Genomic DNA, 10,734 nt, shown 5'->3' with positions numbered 1-10,734 from the left:
AGTATTCTTGGTTGGCAGGTTTTTTTCTTTTAGCAGTTTGAATACATCATCTCATTCTCTCTGAGGCTGTGAGGTTTCTGCTGAGATTCTGACTGCCTTATGGGGGAGGTTCCTTGTATGTTATAAGCTTCTTTTCTCTTCCTGCTTTTAAGATTCCTTTTTTAGCTTTGATTTTTGACAATTTTATTAAATATGTCTTGGAGAGGATCTCTTTGAGTTCATTTGGTGACCTATGAGCTTCTTGAACTTGGATATCCAAATCTTTCACCAGATTTGGGCAGTTCTTAGCTATTATTTCTTTTCTATTTTTTTAAGTTTATTTATTTATTTTGAGAAAGAGAGCACAGGCACAGGAGAGAGAGAGGGAGAAAGAGAGAATCCCAAGCAGGCTCTGTGCTGTCAGTGAAGAGCCCAACTCAGGGCTTGAACTCACGAGCCATGAGATCATGACCTGAGCCAAAATCAAGAGGCAAACACTTAACCAACTGAGCCACCCAGGCGCCTCAGCCATTATTTCTTTAAATAACCTTTCTTCTCACTCTGGAACTCCAGAATTCATAAATTATTTCTTCTGATGGTTTGCCATAATTCATGTAGGCTATCTTCACTCCTTTTCATCTTTTTTATTTTGTTCTCCTCTGACTACATAATTTCAAAGTTCCTATCTTCTAACAGATTCTCTCTTCTCAATCCATCCTGCCGTTGATGTGTCTATTGCAGTTTTCATTTCATTCATTGTATTCTCCAGCTCTAGAATTTTTTGTTTGGTTCTTTTTTGTGATTTGTATCTCTTTGTTAAACTTCTCATTTTGTTCATGTACTGTTTTCTTGATTTCATCAAATTGCCTTTCTGTGTTTTCCTGTAGCTCATTGAGTTTCCCTAAAACAGGTATTTCAAATTATCTGTTGGGTAAATTGCAGGTCTCCATGTTGGGACTGAAAGATGATTGTGACTGATGATTGAGACTGAAAGACCCCCATGTCGAGACTGGTTACTGAAAGATGATTGTGATCCATGTTTCACATTCCTTGAAGTTTTATATTGCTCTCTCTGTCTTTGAAAGAGCACTCACCTCCTCTAGTCTTTAATAGCTGCCTTTCCAATGCATCTAAACTTGTGTTTTTCCTCCAGCTGTACGCTAGAACTTCTTTGCTGGAAACCTGGACTTCTACAATAAGACCCTCTCAGCCATAAGTGATTGTATAAGATGCTGTTTTCCAGGGGCTCCTGGACTGTGGCTGAGAGGGGAGGGAGTTGATTCACGGGCCACTGCAGGGTCCACACTGGGACCAACGTATGTACGCCTATTTCCCAATGCAACATGTGGATGAGACTTTTCCCAGGTCCACTGGCCTATGGTGCTGGATCCCACAGCTCCCACAAGAGCACTTTTGTCCATGGATAGATGCTAAATTATTGTTGTTGGGGGGGGCACAAACAAGGGATATCTTATTCAACCATGATGCTCCCTATATATTAATAGTAGTATACCATATACTCAGTTCTGCATCTTGTGTTCCCCTTAATGTCTTGGAGACCATTCCATATCAGTACATAATATCTAGCTCATTCTTTTTAACAGCTGTATAGCATCCCATTGTAAGAGTATAATATAATTAAAAAAAAATTTTTTTTAACTTTTATTTTATTTTTGAGAGACAGAGAGATACCATGAGCAGAGGAGGGGCAGAGAGAGGGAGACACAGAATCCGAAGCAGGCTCCAGGCTCTGAGCTGTCAGCACAGAGCCTGATGCGGGGTTCAAACCCACAAACCCTGAGATCATGACCAGAGCCAAAGTCGGACGCTCAACTGACTGAGCCATCCAGGCGCCCCAAGTATGACATAATTTATCTATTCTTTTGTATTTAAATTGAGGCATAATTGACACATGACATTGTATTAGTTTCATGTATACAACAGAATGATTCAATATCTGTATATGTTGCAAAATACCACCATGATGTCTAGTTAACATCCATCACCACATGAACCTGTTCTTTTTTGATAGACATTTAGGTTGCATCCAGTCTTTTGTAACTATTGACAATGCTGCAGTGAATACTCTCGTACACAGGTCTTTGTGTCTCTGTGTGAGCACTAATGTAAGATAAATTTCTAGCAGCGGAATTGCTAGGTCAAAAGATATATGCATTTAAAATGTAATAGCTGGGTCGCCTGGGTGGCTCAGTCGGTTGAGCGTCCGACTTCAGCTCAGGTCACGATCTCACGGTTTGTGAGTTCGAGCCCCGCGTCAGGCTCTGGGCTGATGGCTCAGAGCCTGGAGCCTGCTTCCGATTCTGTGTCTCCCTCTCTCTCTGCCCCTCCCCCATTCATGCTCTGTCTCTCTCTGTCTCAAAAATAAATAAACATTAAAAAAAAAACAAAACAAATTAAAAAAAAATAAATTGTAATAGCTGTCGCCAAATTGCCTTCAAAGAGACAACCATTTTGTAGTCCCACCAACAATGAATACGAATGTCTTTCTCTACAATGCACATTTTTGCCAACCTGATATCTAAAAAAAATACTATCTTGGGGTGCCTGGGTGTCTCAGTTGGTTAAACGTCCAGCTCTTGATTTTGGCTCAGGTCATGATTTCATGGTTTGTGAGACTGAGCCCTGCGTTGGGCTCTGTGCTGTCAGCACAAAGCCTGCTTAGGATTCTCTCTCTCTCTGACCCTCTCCCACTCATTGTCTCCCCTCCCCCCCATAAGTAAACATTAAAAAAAATAGTATCTCAATTTAATTTTATTTAATTTTATTTTTTTTATTTAATATATGAAATTTATTGTCAAATTGGTTTTCATACAACACCCAGTGCTCATCCCAAAAGGTGCCCTCCTCAATACCCATCACCCACCCTCCCCTCCCTCCCACCCCCCATCAACCCTCAGTTTGTTCTCAGTTTTTAACAGTCTCTTATGCTTTCTCAATTTAATTTTAATCTGCATTTCTCCTATTACGAGATGTTTGAGTATCTTTCATTTGTTTAAAAGACACTTGTATTACTTTTCTGTGAACTGTGTTCGTATCTTTTGCCTATTTCGTTATTATCTTAACTTAACATTTAAGAATAAAAACACAACTGGGGTACCTGAGTGACTGAAGTGTCTGACTCTTGACCTTGGCTCAATGATCTTGCATTTTGTGAGTTCGAGTCCTGCATCAGACTCTGCGCTGATGGTGTGGAGCCTGCTTGGGATTGTGTCTCTCCTTCTCTGCCCCTCACCTGTTTGTGCTCTATCTCAAAATAAATAAATAAACTTAAAAAGAAAAGAATAAAAACACAACTTTCTTATTGTCATTTGCTCAAGCACCTCCTCAAAGGCAAGAGGTCCTTTCAGACAGGTGTTTAGTGTTCTCCACAATCACACCAACCCTTTCTTTCTTTCGAGATTTTGAAACAATTTTACTTATTTAAGCATTTTCTAAATTTTTTATTAACGTTTATTCATTTTTGAGACAGAGAGAGACAGAGCATGAATGGGGGAAGGTCAGAGAGAGAGGGAGACACAGAATCTGAAACAGGCTCCAGGCTCTGAGCTGTCAGCACAGAGCCCGATGCGGGGCTTGAACTCACAGACCGTGAGATCATGACCTGAGCCGAAGTCGGATGCCCAACCGACTGAGCCACCCAGGCGCCCCATATTTAAGCATTTTCTATACTCATCGTGGGTCTCAAACCCATGACCCTGAGGTCAAGAGCCACACATTCCACAGACTGAGCCAGCTAGGTGTCCCCCTGCCCCCACCCACCCCCCACTTCCTCCTTGTAACTCATACCAACCTCCTTCCCCAATACCACTGTTTGTCTCAAGGAAGGGAACCTTTATGGTCTCTTCAACATCCCATACCCTTCCCATGAGCCTGCGTTTGCTCTCCCATCCTTCTCCTCTGGGGTGCTCTCTTCTCAGTCAAACCTGAGCAGTCCTTCTGGGCCCAACTGATTTTCACCTGTCTGGGGTGCTTTTCTGAATAACAGTGCCCATACTACCTACAGTTTCCTCTTTCCACTAACTACAGCCTATGCCGCTTGAAGGTTCGGCTTGACATCTCCCAGAGCCCAGCTTCCTTTCTGTTCATGCTCAGCGTACAGGGGTGTCAGTGCGGAAAGGGTTGTATGCACTTTTTCAGCATTTATTGAATGCACACAGGAGCCAGGCACTGTTCCAAGCACTGGGAATATGGCAGTATATGGGACAGAGCAAGGTCCCTCTTATCATGCAGCAGACATTTTAGTGTGTGTGTATGGGGGGGGAGGGGCTGATATACAACATACAAGGCAATAAACACACACACATGCATAAGAATATCAATTAAGTGCACACAAGTAATGGGATGGTGAAGGGAGGAGAAGGGTCTCTTTTGGACAAAGGGGTCAGGGGACGGATCCCCCAGGAGCTGAGTTCCCAGCATAGGCCTGACTATGAGAAGGCTGCAGCCATGTAAAGAACTTCCCAGAGCCCCCACTAAAAGGCCCGGACTGTAGGGTCTGCTCTTCTAAAGACAGACAGATGCAGCCAGGTCCACAGCGTCTCTTTCTGTCACTTGACAGGAATTAAAGGCAGAAGAAGCCCACAATCCCGGTAACTTCAGGGCTGTGTGTGTGTGTGTGTGTGTGTGTGTGTGTGTGTGAGGTGTGTGAGGAGAGAACCTGCCCTCTCCTGCTTCATATCCCAGCTGAAAACTTGGGAAAATGAAATCACGCTTGACCTGGCATTAATAGAGCACCTGCTGGGGGCCAGGGGCCAATTACTCTACACCATAGAAACTTCATAGAATCTACCCAACGATCTCTTGTGGTACTTACTATTGACTTTATTTTACAGAGAAAGGAACACACCGAGGCTCGGAATATGGATGGAACCTGTTTAGGTTTGCATGGTTCAGAAAGAACTCCAGAAGTTCCTGGAGGCACATTTGTCGTGGAAGTCGGGTGGGGCTTACTGGAGCGTTCGGGGTGCACCTAGTTTCCGGAGTTTGCCCGAGGCGCCCCAACAGCGGCCCTCGGCCCCGCCCGGGTCTCAGGGCCTCAGGGGCCAAGGGGCGCGCGGCGGGCGCGCCCGGGCCGGCCGGCGGGGGGCGGGGAAGGCGCGGGGACAAAGGCCGCGGCCACCGCGCTCGGGTCGGCCGGTGCGGCGAACTCCCGCGGCCGCGCCGTAACTGGGGACTGCCCGGACGTCGCCGCGCGCCGCGATGGAGCGCCCCGGGTCGCCGCCCGGGCCCGCGCAGGCCGAGCCCGCCGGCCCGCCGCCCGCGCCGCCCGCGCCGCCCCCTCCCCCGCCTCCGCCCCCTCTCCCCCGCCCCGCGGCGGCCGCGGCGGCTCCGCGCTCGGCGAACATGGCGGCGGCGGCGGTCGGGCGGGACACTTTACCTGAGCACTGGTCCTACGGCGTGTGCCGGGACGGCCGCGTCTTCTTCATCAAGTGCGGCGCGGGCAAGCGGGCACGCGGGCGGGGGCGCGGGCCAGGAGGGGTGCGGGGCCGGGCGGGCGCCCCCAGAGCGGCGGCGGCGCTAACAGGTGCACCTCTCTCCCGCAGTGACGAGCTCCGCCGCACGACCTGGCTGCACCCGCGCACCGGGGAGCCCGTCAACTCGGGCCACATGATCCGCTCAGGTAGGCGCGGGGCAGGCGGGGTGGGGGGCGGCACTCGGGGGGCGCGCGCCCGGGCGGCCCAAGTTTGACCTGACTCCTTTTGGCATTTCCGCAGACCTGCCCCGCGGCTGGGAGGAGGGCTTCACGGAGGAGGGCGCCAGCTACTTCATCGAGTGAGTGACCGGGGCGCCGCGCTGGGCTCGCACCTGTGCAGCGGGGCCCGACCGGTTCCGGCCGCGCGCCCCCGCCTCCCGCCTCCCGCCTCCCGCCTCCCGCCTCCCGCGCGGGTCCCGGGCGAGTTGGCGCGCACAGCGCCGCGGCCGCTCTCTTGTGGGGTTTTGTGTGCTGGAGTTGTGCGGCGGGCACGGGGAGGGGGTCGGTGGGGTCCGTATCTCCGCGGGGGGCCGGAATCCGGCCGGCAGAGGAGGCGGGGGCCGCAAACTACCCGCTGGTCCTGTAGTTGGGAGGGATTCGGGCCGGGGTGTGAGGGCCCGGACACGCCTCCCCGCTGGGGTCTCGGGCCGCACGGAGCCGGGAGGTGCCCCACCGGGGTGGGGGGTTGCGCCTGGGGTCCGAGTACTGGGGGCTGGGGAGTGGGGAGTAGAGAGGGAGGGGAGCGGGGAGTAGAGAGGACGCTTTGGTTTCGACCTCGTTCTCTGGGACGGTGGCGGAGAGTCGGAACCTCGGCCCCCTCCGCATCCTGAGCGCGGGCCTGCGGGGGAGGGGTGAGCGTGGGGAGGGAACCCATCGGCCAATAATATTCCTCGAGCACTGTGCGTCTCTGAAAGCCGCTGCTCCACAGGGACAGTCACTCCTGTCTCCGCTAGTCAAGCGGTAGCTGTTCCGAAAAAGCCCGCGAGCGTTGTGCCACTAGCCAGGTTACCCTAGACCTGGGTCTGTAGAGACGAAATCCGGGGAGCCGTAAGCTAGGACGCGGTGCAGCCGCGAGCACCAGTGTGGCCCTTACTTTCCCACTCTGGGCGTGTACCTGTGTTGCCCCGTTTCTCCGTAGCTGTCTGCTTGCTCGCCAGTCAGCTCCATGAGGTCAGGAGCAGCTTTTGATCCTTTGCCCAGTGCCTGGCACAGAGTAGGCACTCGGTAAATCTTTGTTTACTGAATGAATTAACTAGCCAAGGTCTGGACGGTGGTCTGACTCTTACTTTTGGGGGCCTGTGAGTCAGAATTCCTTTCTTCAACTCGGAACACTGCTAGTCGGTAGCGGAGCAGCCTAGTCGAAGCTAAGATGGTCACAGAAAATCCCGGATCCTCCTATCCTGGTTTGGGCTCTTGCAGGATGTTTGAAATTATGGTGGATGAGATTTATACAAGTGAACACTGGGACTGGCTGGGGACCTGCTGTCCTGCCTCACACCTCTGTGTTTGAGAGAGAAGTTGAGGAGCTGGCTGGAACCTTAGAATCTCCCAGTTAGTGGGCCTGTGTGGCTCATACTGCATTTTATTGATCTTTATTAGATTTCTCCTTGTGTGTTCCTCATTGTTCTAGGCATTGGAAGTGCAGAAATGAATGAGGCAGACAAGATCTGGATGCTCATGGAGCTTGAAGTCTAGTGGGGAGAGGGAGCAGACAATAAGGAAAAAAAAACTAAACAAAAAAACTAAACAACTCCTCCCCCCCCCCAAACAAGAATAATATCAGTGGTAACTACTGTGCAGAAAATGAAAATAACATCATGTGATATCAAGTGACTGGGTGGTATGGTTGGATTGAGAGATCAGTGCTGTTTCTGAATAGGTGACATTTAAGGTAAAGTTTGGATGACAGGAAAGAGCCATCCTTGTGTTGATGAGGTGGCAAAGCATTTCCAGAAGAGAACAGCCAATTCTGTTTTTTTTTTTAAATTGTTTTTAACGTTTATTTGTTTTTGAGAGACAGAGACAGCACGAGCAGGGGAGGGGCAGAGAGAGAGGGAGACACAGAATATGAAGCAGGCTTCAGGCTGTGAGCTGTCAGCACAGAGCCTGATGTGAGGCTTGAACCCACAAACCGTGAGATCATGACCTGAGCTGAAGTTGGACGCTTAACCAACTGAGCCACCCAGGCGCCCCACAGAACAGTCAGTTCTATTAAAGTAAGGGCTATAAAGCTTCAAGTTCAAGTTCGAAGAGTGGAGAGGCCAGTGTGGCTGGAATGTGGTGAACAAAGGAGAAAGTAGCAACAGAAGAGGTTACAGATAGGAAAGAGCTAAATGGTGTAGAGCCAGAGGAAGGGGCTTTAAACTTTATTTTAAGCCCAGTGAGAAATTATTGGAGGGTTTGAAGCAGGGGAGCAATGTGATTTGATTTGCATTTTTAGAAAGACCATTCTACCTGCTGTAGAGTGGACTGTATGTAGGTGGGCAACTGGTAGGGGCAGGATAGTAGTAGCAGGCTGTTGCTGTAGTCCAGGCAAGAGTTAATGATGATTTGAATGAGGGTGTAGTACTGGAGAGAAAGAGAAGTAGTCAGATTCAGACTTGATGATTTGGATGCAGTCTGTGAGAGAAAGAGAAAAGTCAAAGATGACTCCCAGAGGCTTAAGTACCTGAGTGGATGGTACTCATATCATTGAGATGGGAGGGCTGTGGGGAGGAGTGTTTGGAGTGGAGGAGAGCATGAGATCTTGTTTTGACATTTGAGATATGAATATGTCAACTAGTCAGATGCTCAGGAGAGAGAGGATTGAAGAGCTATATTTAAGTATTATAGCTGGTATTCAAGGCCACAAGATTAATTGAACTCACCTTGAATGAGAGTGTAGACAGAAAAGATGACCTAAGCCTTGGGACATAGCAGCATTTAGAGGTTGGGAAAAGAGGTGGATCCAGCAAAAGAAACAGAAGCTAGGAGAAAACCCAGTAGAATGAGTGGGTCACAGAAGCTTGAAGGACAATACTTGACTGGAGTAGGTGGAAGAGAAAACAGGGGTATGGAAGTGGAGTCCATAAGTATAGGTGAATCTTTCAGGCAGTTTGGTTATGAAGTGGGGTTGAGACATTAGCTGAGGATTAGAGGGGTTGTAGGTTTGAGGTGGGGGGGGGTCTGTTTTTTTAGTGAGAGATGATAGAGCATGTTGTGTTTTTCTGGGAATGATCCAGGAGAGAGGGAGAAGTGGATGATGTAGGAAAGAGATGGGACAGTTGCTGGAGCAGTGTTTCTGAGGGGATGAATGGGAAGGGATCTGGAGCTTAAGTCTCACTGGTCCCAGCTGGGAATAGGGCCTTTCACCCATTTTACGGGAGGAAGGACTGTCCATGCCAGAGCCCATGCTGGGAGGTTGATAGGTTCAGTGAGGGGAGAGGTTGGTGTTCCTGTCTGATGGTATCTGTCTTTTCCATGAAGTACTAGGCTAAGTCTTGAGTTGGGGGACTTGAGGGCTGGGTAGGACTCTATCAGCCATTACCACAGCCTCCCGACCTTCATCTCTTCTGCTGACTCTTCTGTGGTAACTCTGTGAAGTTCCCAGTGATTATCCTATAGCAAGTCCTGGCTCCCCACCCCAAGGGTCCTTCCAGGCCTAGGGGAAAGCAGTGTCTGTCTGGTCCCCTACCTTCAAAGGCCAGCCATATGGGAGGCTGAGACACTGTGGCAGCTGACTGTATTTCCTATCTCCTTTTGAGACAACTTCTTGAGAGAGATTTAAGGGATTGGGAGTAATTGTTTTCCTTTTCCTCACATAAAAAATGCTTTGCTTTAGTCAGTCAGCTTTCTTAGATTTGCCATGATCACTTCTGAATGCTCTTTTTTTTTTGTATCCTTCTCTAATATGGCTCAGTGAGAGGGAGCATTGGAACAGCTGGGTTTCCACCCTTCCCCCCCCCCCCCCCCCCCTGCAATGGATCCTTGGTCTGGAAAGTTGTGTGAGGTTTTCAGGATCCACCAGTTGCTCCTGATATTTAGCAGATGTTCGATACCCTCCAGAGTACATTGCTTCTTCTTTTTAAAAATCGTTTCTTGGGGCGCCTGGGTGGCGCAGTCGGTTGAGCGTCCGACTTCAGCCAGGTCACGATCTCGCGGTCCGTGAGTTTGAGCCCCGCATCAGGCTCTGGGCTGATGGCTCGGAGCCTGGAACCTGTTTCCGATTCTGTGTCTCCCTCTCTCTCTGCCCCTCCCCCGTTCATGCTCTGTCTCTCTCTGTCCCAAAAATAAATTAAAAACGTTGAAAAAAAAATCGTTTCTTTAATCCAGGTTCTTTAGCCCTGCTGTACATGAGAAAATCCAGAGTATTTTATTTTAAAGTAATCTCTACCCAATGTGGGGCTCGAACTCAGGACCCTGAGATTCAGAGCCTCATGCTTTACCAACGGAGCCAGTCAGGCACCCCCACAGTACATTTCTTATTTAAAAAAAAAAATTTAATGTTTATTATTCATTTTTGAGAGAGAGAGAGTAGGAGAGAGGGAGACACAATCCAAAACAGGCTCCAGGCTCCGAGCTGTCAGCATAGAGTCCGACACGGGGCTCGAGCCCATGAGCCGTGAGATCATGACCTGAGCCAAAGTCAGATGCTTAACTGACTGAGCCACCCAGGTGCCCCCACAGAACATTTCTTAAGCCATAAAAACTTGAGCTAAGGCAGAACATTTTGGTTTTGATTTCTGCACTTTGGGTTCACTTTTGGATTAGAGGCAAAACATAAGAGGAATCTACTCCTGGTTCCCCCAGTTCTAGACTTGGTGATGCTACTATCCTTTTTAAGAAGGCTTCTTGTTCTCTAAAACTTTTCTACTTTCCCATGGGTCTCTCATCCAGGTAGCAAGATATAATATTAATGGAGATAATAGTGTCATTAACAGCAACAGCAACAATAGTAGTAGCAATTATGTAATAGCCTCTTCTTTTCAAGTCTGAAAAATTCCAAGAACTGTTTTATAACTATTATGTGATTAAATTTCACAACAATTTGTTGAGGTAGGAGCTGTTACTAGTCCCAGTTTACTGATGTGGAAACTCATAGTAATCTTGGCATTCCAAAAAGCAAAGGGCAGGTGGTTTTTTTCTGGTACCTTTTCTTACTTGATGCCTGTAGCAGCAGAAGAGCAGAGATTATCCTGTTCTTCAGATGATGAAACTCAGGTCCATGAGGGTTCAGTGATTTGGCTGGAGTGCTTAGACCTGGGACCAAAAGTAGGTCTTCA

At 48.8% G+C, this 10,734-nt stretch overlaps 1 protein-coding gene across 8 annotated transcripts in view; it reads left to right on the top strand.

Moving 5' to 3' along the window:
• The first annotated feature begins 5,274 nt into the window (after positions 1 to 5,274).
• PLEKHA7 (pleckstrin homology domain containing A7) overlaps positions 5,275 to 10,734 on the top strand; it is a 224,331-nt gene continuing 218,871 nt past the window's right edge. For 3 of the 8 annotated variants that reach the window (XM_058688369.1, XM_058688374.1, XM_058688368.1), the window contains exons 1-3: positions 5,278 to 5,429; positions 5,544 to 5,620; positions 5,715 to 5,772. In XM_058688369.1, the coding sequence (XP_058544352.1) occupies positions 5,344 to 5,429; positions 5,544 to 5,620; positions 5,715 to 5,772 (221 nt within the window). In that variant the 5' untranslated portion in view covers positions 5,278 to 5,343. Of the gene's footprint in view, positions 5,430 to 5,543; positions 5,621 to 5,714; positions 5,773 to 10,734 lie in introns of all 8 variants that reach the window. The other 5 variants (XR_009249814.1, XM_058688371.1, XM_058688367.1 and 2 more) reach the window with 4 other exon arrangements.

This window comes from Neofelis nebulosa, chromosome 10 (genome assembly GCF_028018385.1).
Source record: "Neofelis nebulosa isolate mNeoNeb1 chromosome 10, mNeoNeb1.pri, whole genome shotgun sequence".
NCBI classification, from domain to species: Eukaryota; Metazoa; Chordata; class Mammalia; order Carnivora; family Felidae; genus Neofelis; species Neofelis nebulosa.
Note: the sequence above shows the minus strand (reverse complement) of the source record. Positions and strands in the feature narration are given on the sequence as shown.